Below are 27,073 nucleotides of genomic sequence, written 5' to 3' on the forward strand. Positions count from 1 at the left end.
AAGCAAAGAAAACAACCGTACACACAGAGCCGAACCACTGGCTCCATCTACTGCCCATTTGAGCGCACTACTGTCATAGATAGCGGAACTCTCCTGTCACGACCGTTGTTGTCGCTAGATGGCAGAGTAAACTAGTGAAAGCGTACGACCACGAGTTTAAAGAACAAAGAAGTTATTAAGGTTGGTCCTCCATGTCACGATTTTGTCATGTCGAAATCAGTGAAGCTATTTGAAATTGTTAGGCTGCATAGGCATGATTTTGTCACCAGAAATAAATGACTAGTTTATCCTTTGCATTATGTTCATGATGCAAATCATGCAGAGAGATAAACATTAATGTGTAGACTTCAGCCTACAAAATTAGTAAAATATCAAGGAGGGCATAGAAAAAAACATAGTGAAGGAAAATTACTCGCCCACCCACCAATCAAATGAATTATCCTGTGGCCAATCAGAAGGCCCGGTGTGGACCCGCTCAGTGGGGTGGACACCACAGTGGGCAATGACTGTCCACTCCACTCCACACACAACATGAGACCGTCGCCGCCGGTAAAGACGTGACATAACATGCGAAATCAGGACTGGAGGTTATAGATTGAGAGCGTGCGTTTGCGGGTCACATGATAGCGGTCGCCGGTTACTCAAAATGCATAGTATACGTAGGTCTTCTTTGTATGGCACAATGACATGACAAAACAGTTGTTTTCCTAAGTAGCATGTCTGCATGTATTTGAGGAAGGAAGTGTGTCGTTTTCACATGGAACTGTATTAGGGTTGCTATCCAAGAGGCTGTATCTGGGTATCTAATTATTCGTATTAAATGTAGGGAATCGTCGGGAATGATAACTGAAACGCATCTCTCGACTTAACGGTTTTGTCATCTTGAGCTACCGGTATTTGATCTTGTCTTACTGTCTTACACAACATTTACATTGTGTACGCTACCTTGATAAGCAAATAAGATACATTATTAGTCTATTACAAAAGGCTGCAATGGGAGTCGGGGCTGAAAACGACACATCGACTTTGAAGATACCATTCACCAGTCACTGTGAAGCAGCGTATAGTGACAAGAGGGGGATTATTGCTCTGAAATCGTCCCTAGACCAGTCGACCCCCAGTAGCGTAGGGGAGGTCGGGGCACCACGAGCGACATGGGGTCGGCGGCTGGAGTTCATCCTGGCATCGGTGGGGTACGCGGTGGGACTTGGGAATGTCTGGAGATTCCCATACCTGTGCTATAGGAGCGGTGGCGGTAAGGATGCTCATTAGCCATTTGGGCTTAGAATGTACATTTCCCAGTCAGTGTTAAATTAATGTTACTCTCTCTCCCTCTCTCTCTCTCTGAGTGTATAAACGGGTCCATTTGGTTACATTTTGTACACTCGGTGTTGTGGCTGATAATAATTTCCATTTCAATTATTCAACCGGCAGGCCTATATAGATAATAGATAAATAACACATCAGATTTTTTGTAGGCTATATATATATATATATATATATATATATATATATATATATAGCCATAGCCCTACAGATGCCCACACCATATGGACTTAGCTACAACCTTATACTCTAAGCTTACAATAGCTTAAAGTATAGGCTAATCAAACATAAATGAAATACTGTACACCATACAGTAGACGACTGAAATAGTATTCATGTTGCACCCCCTGCAGGCTCTGTAATAAATTTAGTTTACTCTTATTTTGCTCTATCTTATAATTCTGCTCAGCTGCTGTGCTATATACCATTTGTATGAAACAGAAAACTCTTGTCCATCATTGTTAATCAGAGGATAGGCCTATTCTATATATTTACTGAACAGGTTAATTATCAAATCATTAAATGGACAGTCAATAGTAAAAGAATAGCCAAGCTTATAGATATACCTTTTGCCGATAATGACTTGCCCAAAATAGGGATCCAAAATACAAACAAACATAAAGCCTATAGAGCTTTAGCAAAGCCCAGATAATAATTTCCTGTAAGCCAAGTCCTTGGAACAACTAAAAAGACACCAGAAGAAACATTCCAGATCTTAAGGGGTTAACTGTTATATGTAACTGGGGACAAGAGAGAGACCAGAGCTAAGATTAACCAATACAATCTTATAATCTAAATTGAAGTATTTTAAAGTGCATTTTTAGCAGGCATAGGGCATAGTATAGTATACCTCAAACGTATCAAAATAAAGTAGAAAATACTGTATTGTAGTAAGTATTGTATTTTGAATATGCAATAAAATACATTTCCCATCTACTCCATCCCTATTCACCACCACATCTGAAGTCACTCAGCATCAAATTAAGGCTTAAATATGTCTGCTCATGCTGGGAAATATAAAATTGTTGTTCAGATCCCAATGATAGATATGAGAACCACACCTTTGAAGGTGTTGCTGCCTAGATTATTTGTTTGACTCGAAAACGGTTACAGAATTCAGTAGACATATCTGTAGTAGCAGGAGAGAGAGATACAGTCTGTTTTGTACATAGAAATATGTAAACTTTAAATGCCTGTTTACATACTGTTTAAATACTTTGATTGATTGATTGATTGATTGATTGACATTTTTATTTCACTGTATGTAGAATGGGTACATTTCAAAGAAAGCACAAGTCAATTCAAAAACTGTTACTTTGTGGACGACACCATGATAAAGCACTAAGACATGTTTACAACAGGGTCCACCATTTTCAATTCATTAAAAAAAATGGAAATCATATAAAGAAAGCAAAAAAGGGATAAACATGTACAGTATGGAGAAAAAGGGGTGGGGGGACTCAGACTTTATTTACGGGGGCCAGTTTCGAATTGCAGCTGTCCGTAGGTGCTCTTTGAGAGCGGTTTTGAAAGAGATAAGGAATTCACATGTCTTAATGGCTGTTGGTAGGGCTTCCACATTTTAGTGGAATAGGAGCTAAATTAATTTAATCCCTTGTTTGAGCCGAATCTTTGTTGCATGTGGCTCCCTCTGGTGTTGTGAGTGTGGACTTCGTTGATATTAAGGATGTATTTGGAAAGGTATATTCTATTGCATAAGATATTTATGCATTAAAAATAAATAAAAAAAACAATCCACAAATGTGTATTTTGACAACTTCTCTAAAGCCACTCCACCAATAATTCGCCATGCAACTCCTTGAAACATGCAATTACTTGCAACCATTATCCCCAATCATGGCAGTTGCAAGGAGGTTGGATTGGTGCGGTTGAACTTGTTGCAAGGAGTTGCGATTACTACTAGTTGCATTGGTGCGGTTTGGCCATATAGAGAAGTCATCAGTCATCCTTATATGGCCCATATAAGGGCTTCCATCTTTTATTTTCAAACAGACATCTGGGACTTGCAGTTCTAACAGACCATAGACAGACATATTTCTAATCAGCTGCATGGTGTTGGCCTATATCTCTTGAACCATATAAGTTATACAATCAAATTTATCATGTTTTGAAGGGCCTCTTCAAAACAGCTTTGTTCTATCCATCCTGGCCACAACAAGCGTGAACAATTGCACCGCCTGTCGTACAAACTCAATTATCCCCCGCAGCTTCCTTGTGTCTTGACTGTTGCACCAGATGACTGACACAGCCCTGGTCCCTGGATTCATTTTGTAACTGCAAATTGTCATAGCTTAGATTAGAAAAATAATTTCACTGGTTTGTTCCTTATTCATTGAACTCCACTGACAGCAAAGCTATGTCATTGTTCCAGTTTTACGTTGAATGCAGCCACTTTATCTGCCAACTTAAATACAGTTGCCACTCACCCCTGAAGTACCAGAGATCTTTTAGCAGATTAAATATGTAGCACAGGTAAGCAAGGTTTTGCGACCCATTCCTTGGCAGTGACGTACATAAACATATAATCGCGTCAGCAATCTTCTAGATGTACATTCGGATACCTGATTTCTATGGTCGCTGCCTGTCGCTGGCCAAAGCCGAGCCCTTAGCATGGGACCAACCTATCCAGAATGGAGAATGGTGAATCTGATTTGCTCTATGCATGGTACCACACCCAAGCAGGAGATATGATGATGATAAAGGCTGCATGATGAAGAATCCTGGCCTGAACAGGTGAAATGGGGATATACTGGTATAACTGCATATCACTGGCTCTGATTTTGGTAATAACACCCTAATTACCCTACATCCAAGTCATTATAGCAATTTGGGCCTAACCTAAAAGAGTGTTGTTCTCATGATATGAACAAAAGGGCACAATCTGTTTTATCTGTCTGGGGCACTTTGATCTGTGGCAGATCAAATGTCGGATGATGGTGACATGTATAGGCAGTACCTATATGCTCAAACTAAATGTATTTGTTATGTATACTGAATTTCCCAGAATGCCATTATCAAGCTGCTGACAAACCCATGTTTTACTCGATTGAGCTTGCCCTGTAGTATAGATAGCCCTGGTCAAATATTGCTCCAATACAAATGATAGCTGCTAAGTCAAATCTAGACATTTTACCTAGGCTACAATGTAGCCTGACAGCGTGTCACAGGTTCGAGTCCTAATCCAGACTGCCTTTGCTCAAAGTTTGCTGCATGTCACTCCCCATCTCTCTAGGCTACAATGTAGCCTGACAGCGTGTCGCAGGTTCAAGTCCCGATCCAGACGGCCTTTGCTGCGTGTCAGCGTACTGTCCTATCTATAATAAAGGCATAAAAGCCCAAAAATAAATCTAAAATCTAGTACTAAACAATGTTTTTTCTTAATATTAATAGGCCTACATTGCTGTATTGAAATTCAGACGTTTTCAAAATGCAAAGATTTTCTAGATAATGTAAAAAATATATATTAATAATTGTGAAAATAGCAGATCTACAAGCTCACAGCACATTGTTATACAGTGTGTTGTGAGCTTGCTGATCAGCTATTATATACTTGGAGTCAAAAGTACCCTATAATATGAAATGTCAAGGAGTGAAAGTTTATAGCATTGTAAATACCAATTGTCTGCCTCTTGCAAGGTACTAAGGTGCAACAAATGTCTGGTGTAATTGAGAAGCAGACTATAGGACAAAGTTTGAACTGAGTTTAGTTGACTTCGAGAGACATATGTTGAAAGTGTCCCATGCTCAATTAAATATAGTTTCTAAAGCTCATGACATTTAAAGACTATAGCTATTTACGAACAGTCATGTGGAGGATGACTGATACAGAGGGCAGGAATTCACAGAACAATGGCTTCAGTCATTCGTTTTCTTTCTTTTGTGGTACAAACTTTCTCTCAAGCGAGAATAATACACAGGTTGCCAACAGACAAAAAATCAGTCAAGAAATGTCTGAAGTTCCATCATTTAAATTCAAATCTGTAGACATTGTGAATTAAGAATGGCATATGTCACATATTAATATTTTGTAAACATATTTGATCAATTTGTAATCAAATCCTGTATGTATAGGGCTATATATATATATATACACCATTATTACCATACTTCCCATGCAGTACGTGGGAAGTACCATTTTTCTTGTCACAATTTTACCCCTTTTTTTGTTGGGTGTTGGCGAACCTGTATGCCCTTGCATTTCTTCAGCACATCTGTTACGACCCAAAGTTGGAACCAGGGGGTGAGTGGTGTAACATATTTTTGTTTTTTAAAAGGTGAAAAGCTGCCTCATGGTGGCGCAATAACAGGCCGTTCTGGAAAATTTGGGGCTCATCATTGGCATCGAGGGAGTGTGTGTAAAGTTTGGCATCGACCGGGTTGACGGTGCCGGAGATTAGCTGGTAACAGACGGACGGACACACGGACAGAGTGAAAAACATACTCTCCCCATGCCTTCGGCTGGTGGAGACAAAAAGCAGGGAGGAAAAAGGAAAGGATAACCATGGTTGCATAAAAAACAGGGATAGTGATTTATTAATAAACGTAAAAATGAATGACAAAAAAAATCACACAATTAACCACTAAACAAATATAAACAAATAAATCCTTTAATCTAACATAAATAATATACAGCAATGGATAGGATACACAATATAAATTAAAAATCATTTAGGCTGTCAATCATTTATTGACAGCCTACACAACCTACTGAGGACGTAAATGAAAAAAAAACTAGTTCATATCACACATCACACATAATTATACGAAAATGGCCATAACTTTTTCTGCGATGTTTCCGGCAGAGCAGGCCGGCCTCTCATTCTGTGAAAAAACACAAATAAAAAGTATGTCATGACATCACAGGTCCTCTCAAATTTTGGGTGACTGGCTCCCTGACTATAATGCTAAAGTAAACTTAAAACAAACAGACAAGCGAGAATCTAGGCCAATTTGTGCCCTAGGCAAGCTTTCTTTTGACTGAATATGGTACATCTTGTAAATCGTCTAGGCAGCCACAAATCTTTGGCCCACCAAGGTAAAGTTCAGATTTTGAATAAAGTTCAGGTTTTTAAACCCCTTTGGTCTTTCTTTGTCTCTCCTGCACAGTTTGTATTAGTTTTTGCACTTTATCTCAAAGTATTGTTTGTAGAACTTTTGAAATATCCCTTTCATATTGCCAAATTAAATATGTAATATAAAGGGGATTTCTTGAGGGCTGTGACTCATATGGAGCTCATAACCTACATTAGGGGTGGGCAACCTTTTATGGCACAAAATACTTTGCCGTTTTCCTAGGATGGTGAGATAGCACTATTTCCAGACAGTGAAAACCACTGGTGCTTTTTGTATCAACCAAAATGCCCCTTGGGACCAAATTTTCAATATATTTAGTTTAGATTGAACATTGTATTTATCATACAACATAATGAACAGGAGAGTGTAAATATTTTTATTTACACATGGTTTCATGCTGCCTTGTGTTTATAATGAGCTCTAATAACTAATAACTATATTGATTCCAGAATGGAAAAATTGTAACTGACATTTATACACTGTAAAATCCTCTAACTTTGAATGTGTACTCTCAGAGTTAGGATTTGACTGTGTACTGTGTGACTATGACATAGGGACATAAAAAAGGAGATGCTTGTTGAAATCTATCTGTCTTCTCTGATATTTCTCCTGTTTCAGGTGCATTTCTGATTCCCTACCTTACAATGCTGTTCTTGTGTGGCATCCCTCTGCTCTTCCTGGAGTTTACTATTGGGCAGTATACCCGTTTAGGACCGGTACATGCCCTTGAGAAAGTCTGTCCCTTGTTAAAAGGTGAGTAACTTTACAGAAAATGGTTTCCCACATGCACAGAGAGCAATCATCTGAATGACTGGTTTTTAATGCATTCACAATAAAATTAAATAAAGCATAGAGTTGATATCATTCTGAGAAAGTACAAATGTAAACAAAGGGACCCATGAGGTTCCATTTGTACACTCTCAGAGTTGCAAATAGATAAGTTAACAGTGTTGACTCTGTTTTGTATATTAGTTGATCGGAAACAGTCCTGAAAAGAGGAAAGGGTCTAGTATAGAGTGGCTACATATGCACAAAGCCTGGCACATGAATTACTATGTCAAACATGATTAGCCATGAGCTCAATCTTGTACAGTAAACACTGTACAACACAAACAGGTTCCTGTGTCTGTGACAAAAATGTAATTAAATGCAATACCCATTCCACAGGGCATGAACAATTTGGACCCACTTCAAACAACCAAAATAAATAATATAAGTACATATAAGTACAGAGATTGTTTTGTTGACATTGAGCACAGAGAGAGATGTAGATTGATTATTTATTTATTTTCAGTTTTATGAATTCTGTGTTCATCCAATTAATATAATCTCCTGCTTATTTAAGCTTTGAGTTACATTAGTTACTATTTTAAGCAACAACTTCATAATATACTATACACAATAATTGTTGTATGACTGTAAGATTGGGTATTTGTTGTTTTTTTGTTTCATGAAACAGTTGTGTAAGACAAAACTTACACAACTGAACACAGTTCAAACACAACTATAATTATGTATAGTATTCTATCTTGTATTATGTTCATTTGTCAATGTATTGGCCTGTAATATTGTCTTAAACAAAGGTGTGTGTGTGTGTGTGTGTGTGTGTGTGTGTGTGTGTGTGTGTGTGTGCGTGCGTGCGTGCGTGCGTGCGTGCGTGCGTGCGTGCGTGCGTGCGTGTGTGTGTTTTTTTTATTTTTATATATTTTTGTGCAGTTTAACTGATTGTTAGTGTTCTTTTTTACTTCATAAAATTGCTTTACAAACACAGTTGATGGCTGAGAACTTGTTAACAAATTCAGAGTCAATGCCAGAATTGGATTGAATTCATTGATGTATTAAATGTATTGTATTAAGATAATTTCACAAAAATAGTGGGAATTTATCAATAATATTTTACATACACTCTAATCAATTTCTGTTCAAAAGCAAGAGCCCAGCCATCAACAGTCACCTCTCTTGGGTCTGATTTGCAAAGGCTTTTCTGTGTCCTGTTCTAACTTACGGCTTTTCTCCATAGTTTTTTATCTCCTCAAAGACAGAGATAGTCTACCCGGTCAAAACATATGGGCCATCACTTGATTTATCGCTCATTTCTGCCTGGTTAATGCTCTGTGCTAAGAGAGGGGCAAAAGCAGGTAGTTCTCTCTACATATTCTTCTGCTTGATAATTCTATTCCACTTGGTGCAGTAGAATGTGATATCTTTTGTGAGTAATCCCCCCCCCCTCCCTCCCCCCCTCCCCCACTCTTTCTCATTTTAATAAGAGCCTTATTTCAGTGTACAGTAAAATCCTCAGCGTTCAGTTAAACTGAACGCTGAGGAACCCGTTAAATTGACGGGTTCATTTGGTTTCATTTGTACACTGTCAGAGTTACAAATAGATATATTGGGGCCAGAGATCGCATTATGCAAGTAATTTACGGTCAAACAGCCAGAAAATACAAATCCATCCAGACATCCTGTCCGGTAATAAAACAACAACATGACAATTCATTATTATCACCTCCAATCAGACAAATTGCAAATCCTCTGTACCTTCACAAGTCCCTCTCTCTTTGTCTCTTTCTCTCTTTCACACTCACACACACACACACACACACACACACACACACACACACACACACACACACACACACACACACACACACACACACACACACACACACACACACACACACACACACACACACACACACACACACACACACACACGATGGAGAGATTGTCACATATGAGTAGTTCTGTGTGGAAGGAACAAAAAATCTAACCTCAGACACATGGACATTACCCACCACTGAATAGACTATTATGTTGCCATAATTTTTCTGAAGTGCCTATTTTTGTACAGTACCCTTTCAGTCATTATAGAGGGTATGCGCATGCTTAAAGTGAATGGCACATCAAGTGGCAAATCGAGTGGCAAAGCAACATGCAAAGTGAGTTTAACATTGTTTAATGTTGTTTAATGCAATCAGATAGGACTTTTCTGTGTGGATGTGTGGGCTGTCAAGGCCAGAAAGTAGTTTTTTGCCACTCAGTAGGCGTTCCTGCATAACTTCCTGGTTTGATGATGATGTCACGCACATACCCTCTATTCTGAAGAAAATGAGTTATAATAATTAATGTAATAAACAAATAGATGATTCATCATTTTGTTGAGAAACCATTATGCGCGCACACACAAAATGGGTGAATTGTAAAGTAGCTTAATCATCTGCTTGTGTAAGATATCGGCTATAGTAAATTTTTATATTACTACTTAATATTACAAATTTCTGTCTCCCGGTCAGCTGGACTGTTTGCTGTGTTTCAGTCCCTTTCTCTCTGTCCACTTTTCCTGTATCTCTCTCTCACTGTCTTTATCGAACAAAAATAATAATATTTTTCTTTAAACAACCCAAATGGATAGATGAACACTGGGGATGTTACTGTGTTATGAACACCAGGAAGAAACTAATATCCTAATAGCAAACATATGATAATAACTTGAACTGATTCTCTCCTTAGTTTCCTGGAGTTTGTGTAGTTTAGCTTCTAACTTGACAGTAGACTTGTTTTGACCAAATTGCTAACACTCTGAATTTAGTAGACCTCATGGGGTCTTAAACTCTTAGGACCACAACTGCAGAGAGTTTTCCTCTAAGTAAGGCTGGTCAATAATGAATGATTCAGTACAGTTCATCAGCCAGCTCAGAGAACAAGATGATACCATTCTAAAGCATTCTAAAGTTCTAAAGTTGATTAAGCACATCATGTAGACTATTTGCAGAGATGGCTTGAAGATATGAGTTATGACTGATAGAGATAGACCAAGACAGGAACAGGCTGTGTGCTGCGTATACAGTTGTGATAAAGTGAAAGATATGCATTACATATGTGCATTGTCTAATAAGGAGATTGATTGTATAGTCACAGTGGCATCTCATCTTTGGGCCTGTAACTTTGAGAACAAACATATTACATGCCTCGGAAACCACAGGAATGTTTTACAGATACTTTGATTCAGATTAAACCTTAATTTTATTACAATATTTTTGATGACATGACTGGGATAAATGGTGAAATATAATGACCTCCCATGTACTCTAGTGTCACTACAGGCCATTATGCTGTTATGACATGTTAAGTTACGTTAACTTAATTTTTACTTATTTTCTGTGTTAATTGTTTTGGATTGATTTGTTTATTTGTTTTATTCCATTCAGATATTAGATCTACATTTGACTATTAAGCATCATTAACTATCCACATTTCAATTAATCTTACATCTTTGTGAAATAGGTTTTAGACAGTTCCTCTTAACACTGAGGCCTTCCCATAGCTTCACTGTGCTGGCTTGTTTTTGAATTCTGCGGATTGATACGACTTGACAGGGAGAACTGAAACATCATGAGCTACTTGCAGTGTATGTGGTCAGCCAATGGAGCGAACAGCCATTTTAACTAGATGAAACAACAAGCACAGTATGACAACAATAGCAGAGGAGCTTAACATGGAGTATGGCCAGTGGTTCTAACTGATCTCTGAGCTCAGAGGGATTTTCACTGGACTCTGTCATTGTGTTGACTCAGAGGTGTTTTTCAGCTGCCTCTCCCTAGGTATTTACCAGCTAGGGAGATAAGAGCCATTGAAGCAGAGCATTCCATCCGATCTCTGGCGAGGGGGCACATTTTTTAGGACTCTATAGAAAAACATTATATCATGTTTGTTTTTTGTTTTTGAGCTGTGCCTAACCGCTCCAACTCACAGCTATGTGTCTGTCTGTCCGTCCGTCCGTCCGTATGTATGTCCATTTAATTACAGACAGCTACAGTAACACTGCCTAGCCTGGGGTGGCACCGTTGGGCAGCATGGCCGTGTGAGCCACTACAGTACAGTACAGTACAGTACAGTACGGTACGGTACAGTACAGTACAGTACAGTACAGTACAGTACAGTACAGTACAGTACAGTACAGTACAGTACAGTACAGTTTACAGAGTATAGAATACAGAGTACAATGCAGTACAGTAGAGTGCAGTGCTGAGCACAGTACAGTACAGAGTAGTACAGTGCAGAGTACAGTAAAGTACAGTACAGAGTACAGTGCAATCTTAGCCTCAATTCCGAGAAAACGCTGGAAAACATTTTTGGATTACAATGACATTACACCAATGTATTAATTCTGGATTAATAGAAATCAGATTCTCGGGTTTGGCACAGGAGGATTAAACCCAAGATTCTCAGGTTCTGTCATGTATTGTGTTAAAGGTCTGGTGACATCAATATATATATACATAGCGTGCAGTACAGTAGATTACAGTGCAGAGTGCAGTACAGTGTACATTACAGTAGAGTACAGTACAGAGTATAGTACAGTACAGAGTACAGTAAAGTGCAGTATAGAGTACAGTATGGTACAGTACAAGTAGTACAGCACGAGTACTACAGTACAGTATGATACAGTACGAGTACTACAGTACGGTACAGTAAGAGTACTACAGTACGGTACAGTATAAGTACTACAGTACGGTACAGTGAGACTATTACAGTAGACTAGGCCTACGGCACAGTACAGTACTCGTAGTACAGTACAGTACAGCACGGTACAGTATGAGTAGTACAGTACAAGTAGTACGAGTACTACAGTACAGTACGTATAGTTGCACCGCTCAGTTCACACAGGTGTGATTTTTAAATAATGTCTGTTGTCTGTGTTTTATACAGTATGTCAAAGACATGCTTTGGGAATGGATAACCCATCAGGTGGCTTAAGGTTTACCGAGACCATTGTATAGTGATTTACAAAATGAATGTAGGTTACTTTCTTTTTTTTAAAGATACTTTTGGGGATTTTCTGCCTTTATTGATAGGACATAGTGAAGATAGACAGGAAACAGGGAGAGAGAGACTGGGAATGACACACAGCAAAGGTCGTCGGGATCGTGACTCGAAGCCGCGACACGCTGTCAGCCATGCGTCTATAATATAGGGGGTATGCGCCTGGACCGCTAGGCCAGCGGGCGACCCATGAATGTAGGTTACTGATGGCAAATGCATTGCTAACTTTTTCTGTGTGTGTGTGTGTGTGTGTGTGTGTGTGTGTGTGTGTGTGTGTGTGTGTGTGTGTGCGCGCACGCGTGTGTGTGTGTGTGCATGTGTGCATGTGTGCGCATGTGTGTACAGCAGGGCTATTCAACGAAATTGTTCAAGGGGCCACATTATATAAAGGCTAGATGGCTCAAGGTGGAGTCTCCGACGTATAGGCCATCTTGCTGAGGTGCTACAGTACAGTATGATATGGCAGCTCAAACAAAAATACTCATAACTCGCTCAAGTCTTGACGGATTTACAAACGGGTTGGTTTATTACAAACATTATCAACGTGGCTATGATTCAGGATGCTTATATGCTTAATGTTATTTTTATATGAACGTCATATAAAAGCATATAAGTATGCAGACATCTGACGTTTATAACAAACCAAACGGTTGAACATTTAGTAAGTTATGGTTATTTAAAAACCACATGCCCCATAGACACACTGTTATGCTGCACCCCAGTAAGATGGCCGCCACGTAGCAACGTCGCTGTCCATTGGTCAGCAGCGTGGGTGAGCCATCTAGCCTTTCTTATATATATCTGGATGCATTGTCAGAAACCCAAGGGGTTCGCCGCCACAAGTTATTAATCTCATATGTACACTTGACAACATGCTACTATATTTTCACAACTTTTATTATATCTATATCTTAGAATAGATGTAGACCTATTTGACAGTGCAGCAACATAATTACCTTCCTTGATGCATTAACACGTGTCAACGAGCATCAGCATCACACACAGCTCCCCTCTGCAGTGCACTACTGAAAGTGAAGTCTGTCTCATTTCTCTCCAAAAGCCCTTGAATATGATGGAATATGATTATGGATTTATGTGATTATGGTAAGCTCACATTAGTATTGGTTGATGCAAAGTAGTGAACACAAGCCCCTAAGAAAGATATTCAGTCTGTCCAAATGGCCAGCTAAAAACTATTTTCATTCACTGACTCTGTCGTCTTATCTCCCTCTGGAAGGGGGCAGACAATATATATTTTTAGGATAATTAGTTATAATTTGCTATAATATTAACTTAAATATAGTTAGTTGAATATAATAATACTTTTGAAGGTGTAAATAGTGTACAGCATATTACAGTCAAGTTGAGTCAACTAAAGTGTATTAATGGGAATCTGGTGGCTGTTATTTTTAACAGCAGAACTACATATTCATTAACTAAATATGTAAATCCATACCGGTTGCAGGCATTATATTTTATGTAATATAGCTGATGCAGCTGACTTTTGCACTTTTACCCCCTCACCGCTCCAAACGACCGTTCTTGAGTTATCAACTTGAAATGTCACGTCATGAACAGGTTACATAATAAAGTAATGTGGGCACTAACATTCCAGACTGTGCCCTCCACAGATTCACTTAACATTAGGAATTAATTGTTATTCACACATCACCAGAAGAGAATGCAGTGCAGCATCCACCACTGTGCACTGCTCATGCATGACTGCTGCAGAAAAGGACTCTGATTCGTGCCTTTTTCACTCCATGTTACTCTGCAGGTGTTGGCATGGCAACAGTTGTCATCTCCTTTGTGCTCAGCACTTACTACAATGTGATAATGTCCTGGGCATTGTACTACTTCTTCAACTCATTTGAAGCCCCCCTCCCCTGGCAGTCCTGTAACAACACTTGGAATGCCATTGGCAACTGCTCCAGTGGTTTCCCTGGTAATGTGACGCACCTGTACTCTGCAAGTCAGCAGTTCTTTGAGTAAGGAATATTCAACACCCTGTAAAACAATGTTAACTATACAATACAATACTGTCATTAAAGGTTTCATGACATTAATTTTCATTTATTTTTATTTTTCGTTTTTCTTTTAGGTTTTATGACCTCAATGACACTTTGAACATTCAGTAGATTTTCTGTGGTGTGGAGTTTTCTCTGGGTGTTGGAAGCCTTTTGAGCTGCAATGAAAACAGGCAAAACAGTGAAAACAGTGACATCTGCTGGCAAATGCCATTAACATATATGGGATTTGCTGGCTCTTACATCACAAACAGCAGGAAAAACAGAGCACTTGTTTGAGCCAGAAAAAACACAGAAAATCTACTGAATGTTAAAAGTTCAGCTTTTTTGCGTGTAATTGAGCTCAGAAAACCTAAAACAATTAAGAAAAATCACAATCCCTTTAATGGGGACAAAAAGTGAAATAGCTGAATAATAGGATTAATTTCAATTGTATATCACAGGCTTCACAGCTTTTAAGTCAATATTTGGATGCAGTAATGAAATTCATTGTATTTCTAATTTCATACATTGTATCCATATTCTCCCAGTCATAGACTTCTGGAGATAACCAGTGGCATTGAGGAATCTGGTGGACTTCGTTGGGAACTCCTTGGCCTTCTCCTGATGGCCTGGACCATTGTGTATTTCTGCATATTTAAAGGTGTCAAATCCACTGGAAAGGTTAGAGAAACCACATTAATATTTGTTCATGGATCGATGAGTAGTATTAGTACAATTGCACTGTATGAAAATATAACTTTGCAATTCTGGGAAATTGCAAGTGTGGTTGCTGAAGAACAGTATGATTTTGATGTATGTATGATGATGATGTATTGATCCACATGACGTCACAAGGGGCAGAATAATAAAACTAAAACTTTTGGGCTTGCTCGCTCTATAAATAAAGTCGGGAAATTACTATAGTCTGTGGCAACCACACTATTAACTTGGTTAACCTTTATACCAGCCAGCTGTCATTCAATATGAAGTTTGATGGAGTGTATACAGTACTCTCCTGTACCCCAGAATGAGAATGACCGAATAGCCGAATGGTTAGGGCCCTTAGTTAGACTCTGATGTCTGACAGCATGTTTGGCCTGCATGGCAAGGCTGGCATGTTTGATCGCTCTCTTCTCCCTTCTGGCTCCAAACTATGGAATGAACTTCCCATTGCAATCAGAATGCAGACTCACTCCCAATCTTCCGCCGTAGACTGAAAACTCACCTCTTCAGACTCCATCTTAGCCCGCAGGCCGCAGCACTAACCTTGATGACCTTACAGGCCATTGATCAAGGCTAAATGTATGTAATTTAGTTAGACGGATGTTAGATTCTTAGCTTGCTTATGATCCTTGATGACTATTTCTATGTATTTTATGTATTACCATGTGTTGTTCTTGCTTACTGTAAATCTCTCTGGATTAAGAACGTCTGCTAAATGCCTGAATTGTACTTGCCAGGCCAGGTGGACCATTTGCTGCATGTCACTCCCCTACTTTCTCTCCCTGTTTCCTGTCTCTCTACACTAAGTATCAAATAAAAGTAAAACTGAAAAAAACGGGGGGAAAAATCATTCAACAAAATGCTCTCATTGATGGCTCTTTTTCTTTATTTGTGCCCTGCAGGTTGTGTATTTTACAGCTGTATTCCCATACTTCATCCTGTTTGCCCTACTGATCAATAATGTGCAGCTTCCTGGAGCAAAAGATGGCATCCTCTACTTTGTGACACCAGTGTGGAGTAAACTCCTTGAAGTTAAGGTAAAATGGATTGTGCTTTTTATGTCAAAGCATGGATTGATTGATTGATTGATTGATTGATTGATTGATTGATTGATTGATTGATTGATTGATTGATTGATTGATTGATTGACAGGAAAGTACAGTTCAATACAAGGTCTGCTAAGAGGATTTAAACCTAAGAAAGCCTATGTCTTGTTTCCATTGGGGTGCTTGTAACTGAGGTAATTGCTGTAAATATGGTAAATACCCCTGTTAATGACTTGTGTAGCCATATGTATACTTAACATTAACGCCAACAATTCTTTCAAAGTGTTACTGCTTGTAGTGCAATTGTCGTGAACGAACTCAATGTCCAGACAAAACCACACAAGTAATCATGGATGAAAGTAAAACAAAATGTATTAAAATTGGCTTAAGGGCGGACAGGCCGGCGGACCTCTTTTATCACCATGACTCACACCGGGGCTCCACCGGGCTTGTCAGTGTCGCGTCTCCGTCACCATCAGGGAATGTTCCCCTTTTAATCAATGAAGGGTGGCTCCACTGCCTGCGTTGCGTTGTGTTGCGTGACTGCATTAAAATTGCCCCGGTTCGTTTTTTGACGCACGCGACGGAGACGCAACGCGTCCGGTGGAGCCCCGGCGTTAGCCATGCACATAAGGAGTTCTCAATGCAGCTACGCCCAAATATGGAATGTGTTGTCTAAACTCAATGTGTCGTCATGGCATCAGGTGCAAACAATTCACTCAGCTCCATATATGGGCACAAATAGGGGCATGCCCATATGGGCATAAAAGGGACAAGGATAAAGATAATATTATCAGTCAGTGGTAGAGCATTTGACTGCAGATCAAGAGGTCCCCAGTTCAACTCTGGGTGCCTGTCCCCTGTCCAACATGTCTCCATAATATGGGCATAAAAGGGACATGGACTGATAGATACAGAGATCTCCATATACTGGTCTAGCTGACATCAGGGATTCTCCATGTGGAGGTGTGAGGGCCGCATAGCACGCAAGTGAAAGTGGTTCATGTAACTCCAATATGCCTTGGCTTGCGCAGTGTGCTACATCGATGCCCGTGTTAGCCAAGCAGAAGAAGAGAACACAGCCATCCACGTCCTGTTTCTGCACCATTTTAAACCCATTTTCTTCTCTGAATGTAGGCTGCATCTGTGGTGATTGAACAGACCGCAGACGTTCTGGGATCATTTCTGATTTCTGCTGCGTCACGGTGACAATATTAACGCTTCTGAACAGAAATACTTTACTTTAGACGGTGGAGGGCTGAAAACACCTGCGTGCACTTTAGACGGACATGCAGAGTTAGTAATGGCGAGAGAGAGAGAGAAGTCATTCCAGTTTGCTCAGTTTCGTGTAGCTCATCCTCCTGACACCTCTTGTCAGTCTGACCGCCTCCTACACAAGCTTATGTAAAGAAGGAACACGTCAAACACGTCACGTTCTTACTTGGAGACACAAAGTTTGATGGAGAAAGGTTAACGAGAGCCGAGTGGACAAGTGTATGAATAAATACTATCTTTGAATTACTGCAACCTTCAAGGTTCAGGTTATATGTCTTCTTTTATTGTCTCCACCAGGCCGAAGGCATGGGGAGAGAGTATGTTTTGCACTCCGTCCGTCCGTCCGTCTGTCCGTGTGTGTGTCCGTGTGTCCGTCCGTCCGTCTGTGATCAGCTAATCTCCGGCACCGTTAACCCGGTCGATGCCAAATTTTGCACACACACTCCCTGGATGCCAACGATGAACCTCTGCCCCAAAATTTCCAGAACGGCCTGTTATAGCGCCACCAGGAGGCCGCTTTGTGCAAAACAAGTTTTTGGACAGTACACCTACAGATTTTGTCCAAACATCACGCAAATTGGTACACAGTCTCTCTAGAGCCATTCAACGAAACGGGTCTTTCAGATTTCTCAGACTCCATCCTGATTGGCTAAGATTGGCTTCCAAAGCAAGCAGGAGTGCTCAGTTTCAAACAAAATGCTGCAAATCATGAACACATCGTGTGATTTCCGTGAAATTGTGCACGCACATTCCCACTAGGCAGAGGAAGAAATGCCACATGAACATTTTAAACTCAGCCTCATGCCTCAAGTGTTTTTACCTCTAACTGCACGGATCTGTGGATAACTTTGTATGCCAACTCCCTAGAGGCCAAGGAAAAACCTTTGCCTGGATTTTTCACATCTGCTCTTTATAGCGCCACCAGGAGGCCGACATGTAAAACACATTTTCTAATATTACTCCTTCAGATTTTATCCAAATTTCACGCAAATCGGTACACGCTCTCCATAGTCATGTGATCAAGACGGGTTTGTTTGATTTCTCATAATCCACCCTCATTGGCTACGATTGGCTTCTAAACTTTTCAGGAGTAGCCCGCTTTGTACCCGTTTTGTACAAATCGCCACAACTACTCAACGCAGCGTCCGATTGTGGTGAAACTGTGCATGCATATTCCCACTAGGCTTTGGAAGAAATGCCACTTGACAGTTTTCAAATCAGCCTCATGGTGGCGCTACAACAGGCCAAGCCAGGCCAAACATCACACTCACACTCCTATCCTCCTGGTGGAGACCTGTGCCCAGAAGGGCACTTTTTCTAGTTTGATTAATGTCATGTCACTCTAATTCAAAGATTGTGTTTAGTTAATACACATGTCGACTAGACTCTCAATGACATAACTACATTCCTTTGTGCAGGAATTTCCACAGATAATAAATCAAGGGCAGCAAAAAGAAAAACACTCCAGTGTTTACAAGTCCAGTGTTTCAAGTTACACAACTGGGTGTTCACTATTTCCATTAAAAAAAATCACGTTTTGGTGGGGCTGAACGTGAACACACAAGGAGCCACAAGCAGAGGTACTTTATACCTCATACTTTAAATGCTTAGTATGAGGTTTAAAGTACAGCAGCCATGTGTTCATAAACCGCAGTAAATGACTGCATGGACGGTCATCAATGTCACCAGGTCATTCAGTTCACTGTTTCTCAACTAGTAGAAAGAAAATCTACAAATCCTACATTACTAAATGCATGGTCAGGGACCACATGCAATACCTGTTGAAAACCCCTGTCCTAAACCATCATATGATACATGTTACTGCAAGTGTTTAAACCCTCAGTTTATCCATAAGGCTTCCAGAGGGAGATCTCCAAAAACAAGGGGGGAGGGGGGGCTTTGCATGTTGGTGGCCCAGGGGCCCTTTATCGCTAGATGTTTATAGGATCAATATAAGTAAATGAATATATGATAACCCTTCCACAGTAGTAGCTTTTTCACATTTTCTATTTTTTGCATATTTTCCTATATAATGCATAATTTGCATGCATATTTAAATGTACAATTTCATTACAATAAATCATTGTATTCATGTAAGTAATCAAACTGGGGAAGTTTCATGATGATAACTATTCATTAAATGTACCTATTCACCTATCACGTCGTATAGGCCTACTGTAGGTGAAAATTACAAAATGTGTGATAAATGAGTGAAAAAGCTACTCCTGTGGAAGGGTTATCATATATTTATTTACTTATATTGACCCTAGACAATTTAATATAGGTATGGTTTTGCACACTCCAATTTTGGAGCTCTGGCTCATGGACTAAGAACCAAATAGAACTGAACTGGTTCCCAACCAGTGGAAAAGGGGCCATTGTAATGTTGTTTTAATAGCTGTTCCAAAAATAGAAGCATGGTTTGCGAAATTGCTAGCTTTTACTACTTAATGTTAATATGCTGTCAGGAAAAACAAGTTCAGGGCCACACAAAGGGCCCAGACACATACGCAAGTTCAGACACGTCAGACATGGCAGCTTCCCCGTTCTGTTCACTTCTATTATAGGAGAAAAGAGGTGGAGCGTCCTATTCCTGCATGTTAAAGGACCACTTCACCACTTTTCAACATCTCTTCATATAATTGTTCATGATCACCACCATTTTTTCCTACTCAGTCTGTGTCTCATAGGAGGGCTTTGGGCAGCATTTTTTTTTAAACAAGATTTGTTTTAAAATATATTTAGATTTTTATTATCGTGAGAATGATGGCTTCAACTTTTGCATTGCAACTTTTCAGGAAAATAAAGCCTGCCGTTTCTATTAGCTTGGATTCACCACCGATGATGTCACTGGTGGACGGGTTTCTGAACTGCCCACAGCCTTCCTATGAGACACAGACTGAGTAGGAAAAAATGGTATTTTATCATGAACATTAGTTAGGACCAATTATAGGAAGAGAAGTTGAAAAGTGGTGAAGTGGTCCTTTAACGACGCGTGATTTGGAATATCAGAACGGGAAGTGTCCGACTCATCACCATGTGCGTTGGCTGAAGCGCATGTGTCTCTGAGCCCAAGGCTACTGGCAGCTACTGACAACTTTTAAGGTGGAATGTTTTCTTGCATGTTACTCAATGCATGAGTTGATGCCATGAATCAATAACCCATCTTAAATGTCAATATGCCGACTTTGAACACTTCAAATGTTTTTATTGGCTCTCTTGCATGAACATAGGGTACATTAACGCATGTGCGTCAGAAGCATTGTAGCCGACGCACACGCACGTCAGATCACTGTGGCGTCAGATGGAACTGTACCTCTCCTCTCCTACACATAGCAAAAGGAAAAATTCTAAAGAAAGTACTGTGCATGTCCTTTTGAACATTATAACATCATTAAAAGTATGTTTCTGTTTGCCTTTTAAGCTTTGTAAACAAAAACATGCACAGGAAAAAATAAATCAAATAGCTTATACAAAGCCTATTGTTGAAATAAGAAAAGACTGACAATGACCTTTAACAATAACCAAAATAAATAATGTGCTATGGCCAAAACAGAAGAAACTAGAAAAAGTGCCCCTCGGGGCACAGGTCTCCACCAGGGCAGGTCAGGTTGTGGCCTCCTGGTGGCGCTATAATAGGCCAATGTGAAAAGGGTGCCATTTCTTCATACGCCTTTGATGGCAATTGGATGATTTAAGGCATTTTGCAAAAATTAACCTGTTGGTGGCGCTATAACAGGTCAATGTGAAAAGGGTGGGATATATTCCTCAGCCTAGTAAGAAAATGTGTGAAAGATTTCACGTAAATTGCATGCTGCGTTCACGCTTTTGTTCAAAACGGGGCAATCTTGCAAACTGTGAAAGCCAATTATAGCCAATTAGGATGGAATATGAAATATCGGACAGATCCGACTTGAGCACATGACCATAGAGATACTGTGTAACGATTTGTGAGATTTTTGGACAGAATCTGGAGGAGTAATATAAAAAAATGTGTTTTACAAAAGCTGCCTCATGGTGGCGCTATAACAGGCCGTTCTGGAAAATGTGGGGCAGAGGTTCATCGTTGGCATCCAGGGAGTGTGTGTGCAAAGTTTGGCATCGACCGGGTTAACGGTGCCGGAGATTACACGGACGGAGTGCAAAACATACTCTCTCCCCATGCCTTCGGCCTGGGTGGAGACAAAAATGGGGAGTGTCCGCACACGATATGTTTGCTCCCCGTCCTCTCTTTATTTCAACCAAACAACGTTTCGCCCCTCCGGGCTTCCTCAAGTTACATGGGTATAGCATTGGAATACTTAAATAGGTCAGAACTAAATACTGTAGGTGTCGTCACAGTTAATAGTTAATAAGCCAATAGGTAGGCTGTTTGTGAGGATCCACTCCAAAAAAAAAGATCAATACTATATTTCAACAAATAGCCTATACAAAGCCTATTGTTGAAATAAGACTGACAATGACAATGACAATAACAAAAATAAATAGCTAATGTTAAAAAACAGGTTACATATTATTTATTAATTTCAACGTATATTTGTTTCTTGCCCCAGATGCCCGAAATCGGGTTGAGAGTGGAAGAGGGTGGACGATAATAATGGAACTTATGGAATTATAATATTTCTGTTTATTTCACCCAGCTATTTTTATGATGACAGTTGAATAGATTTTTTGTAATGGTTATGCAAAAATAATTGTGATTAGCTCAAATAATTACATCAGACAATTATGTAATAACTAGATCAGGCACTCAGAAGTCTGCCGGAAGTATTGCATTCTCAGATTTTACCACCAGGCGATGGCAGTGTCAGGGGCTTTGTCAGAGTCCCCGTTGTGTCCCTTTTGTGCCCATATATGGATATCTCTGTATCTGTCTACCTGTGTCCCTTTTATGGAGATCTCTGTATCAGTCAGTCAGTCCTTGTCTCTTTATGCCCATATATGAAGAGCCCTGGTGTCATCAGAATATGACCATATTTATATTTACAGTTTAATACAGTTGGCATATGGGCATATGCAGGCCCGCCAAGGCGGTCAAAGTGGGTCATTGACCCCTTAATTGGACCATCTTGACCCCCTAGTCACTTTAGCCTGATTTCGACTACAGCTTTAGCACCACACCACACCACACCACACCACACCACACCACACCACACCACACCGCATCAACATATCTACCGTTTCCATTCAAATAAAGTACCCCCTCCTCCCCTTGGGGGAATCAACGCCCCCTTAGGAGTTGGAGATCATTGTTTCTTGCCTAACAATGTAATGTAGATGAGTGCACAGGAGACGAGTAACCAAATGGACCCTTATAACTGTGATTATAATACAATGTAAATGATTATAATATATTACAACTGTGATAATTAAAATACAATATAAACTATAATGATGTATTACAACTATGATAATACACTATAATGGATTATAACTGTGATTATAATACAATATAAAGTATTATAATGTATTACAACTATGATAATTATAATTCACTAAAATAGAGTGATTTATTGTAATACAATATAATCTATTGATCAGGCATTATGATGTGGCCCCGCTTAGCCCAGCTCAGACCCACCCTGGAGTGGGTACTTTTAGGCACTAATTTAGTACTAATTGGGCACCGGTGGCCTAAGAGTTAGAGGAGCGCCCTTGTTGCCGAAAGGTTGCCGGTTCGATTCCCCGGACGGGCAGGAAAAATCTGGGTCGGGAAGTGATTGGTCATCACTCACCCAACACCGCTGAAATGCCCTTGAGCAAGGCACTGAACCCCCAACTGCTCCAGTGGAGCTGCTTAGTGGCCAACAGTATAAGACAGGTCAGCTCCCAGGTTTTAATGTGTGTGTCTGTCTGTGTGTTTCTATGTGCAGGGCGGGGCACCCCTTAGCCCAATTCCTTGTAGTGGGCATATGGTTTAACCGGATGGACAACCATCTGAGTTATATTGACATGCCTATATGGGTGGATTATTGGGTTTGTTTATGTACATGTCTGAGTCATAGCGCTGGCCAGGAGTATGCTTCAATGGTACAGTATGAGCACGGAATGTCATGCAGTGCTAAACTTTTGTTCAGCACTGCCTGCCTGCCTTACTTATAAGCAAATGTCAAATGTCTTGTCTGTTCTTGTTAAATGTATCAATCCAAATTTAATCTATAAACCTGCATGTACAAAGGACATAAATGATGAAGCAACCACAACACAAATCACAGCTGCTGCCGAGCAGGGAGTCCGCTGTTCTTTGCTCGGGGAAGGGGGGCTTTCACCATTACTGCAGTTCAGGACACACCAGAGTCATTTAAGGAGAGGCCAGGTCTTCTAAGTTCTACATAGCCTTCTATTGGCGAATAGTGAAAAAGCCCTGAACCAGAAGTTCAGGGACAGAGACATAATTGCATTATTGAGAGAGACACTGAAAACGAATTAACACATGATGATACAAAGAAGAAGAGGTGCCTGTAATAGGCCATATTTAGTTAATGTTCAAACTGTGTTTTCCTACCATGCAGGAATCCAGTAGTTTAATTAAGCAATATTACATAAGAGGGTATGCTTTACCGTCATTAATGGCACGCAAGTATTTGTTTGGGTGAGACCGGGTTGGAGCCACTATGACTGAAAATGTACCAAGAAAATCCCTAGCCTAGCCACCCAGAGAGCTCTGCTCTGGGAGAGCAGCGAGACTCATCACAGCGATTTTTGATGGGCGCTAGCCCCTCATATGCCCACCGTTTGTGTAAAGACAAACATTGAAGACAAAAGTGAGGACATAAAAGTGAAGATGCAAATTGTGATTGGCCGGAATGACATTTGTGATGATTTGATTGGCTGAGCACGGAATGTGATGTAGATGATGTATGATGATAAGAGCGACCTTCACTTCACACGGGTGTGATTTTTTATATTGGGTACGAGCATGATGGATCACATAACCATGTGATCCATCATGCTCGTTTAAGCACGGCTAAATGGCTGCTCCAACCAATCAGATTGCTTCCTCTAAACAACCTGTTATATAATTTCAGTTTATTAATATTTAACCTAACTTTATTCAAATGGTCATGCCAGAGACACACATTTTATGAATAAATAAAAATGTTGGGAAATTGGATAATTATTCCAATATTAAAAATATATATATAATTTAGCTTTGAAAAATGGTTGGCAGTAATGTTAAGTTTTTTAAGTTACGTATACGGCACTTAAAATAATTAATGATTATGCTCCGGTGTCTTTCAAGATACCCTTTCAAGGTGTGTGACACAACATGATATCTAGCACAACAAAGTAGAGCTAAATCTAAAAAAGTGAACTGCACTTTAGACTTTCAGTAACTACAAATATCTCTTACTTTGTGTCTTATCAACATAGGTATGGGTTAATGCTGCTGCCCAAGTTTTCAACTCCCTTGGAATAGGATTTGGCAGCATGATTTCGATGTCCAGTTACAACAAGTTTAACAACAACATCCTCAGGTAATGATTTTGTATTTCTATGTATAACTGTTTACAATGTTTGTATTTGTATTGCTCCAAGACATTATGATAGGCAACAAAGAATTCTATCCAATTGCCTGTTTGTTTACATGTCAGTGGCAACCAAATTGTTTTAAAATGGCAGTTCTGGGAACAAGTGGACTTTATGTGTTTTATTGTGAGTTCGGTGGTCATGGGAAATCATTGTTTACTTTTTCATTTTTTTTCTTCAGGGACACTTTAATTGTATCCCTAACTAACTCAGCCACTAGTGTCTTGGCGGGCTTTGTCATCTTCTCAGCAATTGGTTACATGGCTCATATCCATAACCTCCCTGTGGACAACATAGCTACAGATGGTAAGGGCTTTGTGCTTCCTGGGGTTTATTTATTATCTTTTCTGTTTGCCTTTGTATTGAACAAAGGAACAAGACAGGGTCATGGAATAGTTCTCTCTGCCATTTATGCATATCAGTTTGACATACAAAAGGACCTGCCAAAGAAGAGCATACAAGCAGACCAGAATATACTGTAGAACTACTGTAAGAGAAACACCTGTTAAAATGTTGGAAGTAACTTGGTTGAGGTCAAACGTCAAAATCGATTTGGGCCATAATTTAAAGATGGAGTGCCACAGTTTTTCATGTGTTTATGAGGTGACAGTACTTCATTAGACCCCCTGGAGTCGTTCTTATGTGCAATGGTATATTCCCTTTGTATTTAGGGTTTCTTCCTGGAGGCTGAACCCTTGACAGTCAAACGGGCCAATGAAATAAACACTGATAGTGTGACGTATAACTATCGCACGCACACACGCACCTCCCCCTCATTATATCTTTTTTTAAATACGACAACCTCTGTGGGCGGAGCTGCCACATACACACATGTGAATTTTGAACATGGCAGTCGCAGTCTGTACCAAACTGTGACAGCTGTCAGTCATTTGATTTTGACACATTACCAGCTGACAGCAGGTGTGATCAATGGCTGAAGACTGAATTAAGCAATATTACACGAGAGGGTTTTCTTTATCGTCATTAATGCATGCCTGTCCCACTTTCCTACATTAAATGCATAATGTACACATGCAATAACTTCATGGACCACCAGTGGTCCACAGACCACCAGTTGAAAAGCCCTCCTCTTAGGTACCACACCAAGGGAGGCGTGGGGGGGGGGGGTCACACAGCCATAGAAGGCTAGATGGCTCGCTCGCGGCCTCGCGCTACTGGCCAATGGAGAGCGATGTCGTCACATGGCGACCATCTTGCTACAGGTAGTTCGCCCACTCATAACATTGTGTTTATGGGGCATATACTTTTTAGGGCAGATTCACACTGAGTCTGATTGATTAATTCGAACTGTTCCCGGATATGATTGCCTGGTCCCCACTGGCCATGATTCACATTGGCCTTGATGATGCACCCGAGTACACTTCATTCAACTGTAATGGTGGCTTTCACATTGCAGCGATCCGTATCCGAGTACACTTCAATCAGTCCCGATGCAGTCTCGGGAATGGTTGGGTGATCCGCTCCCGGGAACGGTATGCAGCATTTACATTACGACGCTAAGTGGTCCCGAGTGCGCACCTGGGACCATAGTCTGAATCTGCACTTAAATAACCATGACTTGCTCAATTTTCAACCGATTTTCGTTTTGGTTTGTTATAAATGTGAGAGACGTCAGCATGCTTATAATGGACTTTTATATAAAAATAACATTAAGCAGATAAGCATCCTGAATCATAGCCATGTTGATAACGTTTGTAATAAACCAAACCATTTGTAAATAGCCACGTTGATAACGTAATGGGTGCATGCTTTTGGTTAGACCAACCCTTAACGCACCCCTCACCATGTTGCTATGTCTAACCAAAGTATGCCTCCCTTTGTGAATCCGTCAAGATTTCAGCGAGTATTTTTGTTTGAGCAGATCACCAGCTACCATAGAATGTACCAGAAAAGTTCACAGTAGCAAGATGGCCGGACGCCGGTGAACGATGGTGGAGACTCTGCCTTGCGTCATCTAGCCTTTATATATGTCTATGCACACAGCCATTTTACTGGGCCCTTTCTTAATCCTGCAATGGTATGCAAATCTCAAGGGTGAGGCATGACTTGCAGAGCTGGGTCTGACGCTAGTGGGTTAAAGTAAGCCAGGTTTGGCCCACGTCACCACCTAGGAGAAAAGCAAGTGCTCACTTGCATTACTGTAGTATTAGTTCTGTTTAAGGGGGCAGAGATAGTTGTGCCTGTCACCAGTTGTTTCTAATAATATGTATAGAAAATATATGGTCA

General features: G+C 40.2%; 1 protein-coding gene across 3 annotated transcripts in view; it reads left to right on the top strand.

Annotated features, from left to right (window-relative positions):
• Positions 1-567: 567 nt before the first annotated feature.
• Positions 568-27,073, top strand: part of LOC306933590 (sodium- and chloride-dependent GABA transporter ine) — a 39,873-nt gene continuing 13,367 nt past the window's right edge. For 2 of the 3 annotated variants that reach the window (XR_013791247.1, XM_079515870.1), the window contains exons 1-7: positions 568-1,255; positions 7,039-7,173; positions 14,021-14,231; positions 14,801-14,933; positions 15,878-16,012; positions 24,671-24,774; positions 25,008-25,132. Coding sequence is in view for 2 of the 3 variants with exons in the window: in XM_079515870.1 (XP_079371996.1) it covers positions 994-1,255; positions 7,039-7,173; positions 14,021-14,231; positions 14,801-14,933; positions 15,878-16,012; positions 24,671-24,774; positions 25,008-25,132 (1,105 nt within the window). In the remaining variant the exon portion in view is untranslated. Of the gene's footprint in view, positions 1,256-7,038; positions 7,174-8,380; positions 8,559-14,020; positions 14,232-14,800; positions 14,934-15,877; positions 16,013-24,670; positions 24,775-25,007; positions 25,133-27,073 lie in introns of those variants that run through there. The other variant, XM_079515871.1, reaches the window with a different exon arrangement.

The sequence above is a fragment of the Electrona antarctica genome, assembly GCF_951216825.1.
Source record: "Electrona antarctica genome assembly, chromosome: 12".
In the NCBI taxonomy this organism is placed as follows: domain Eukaryota; kingdom Metazoa; phylum Chordata; class Actinopteri; order Myctophiformes; family Myctophidae; genus Electrona; species Electrona antarctica.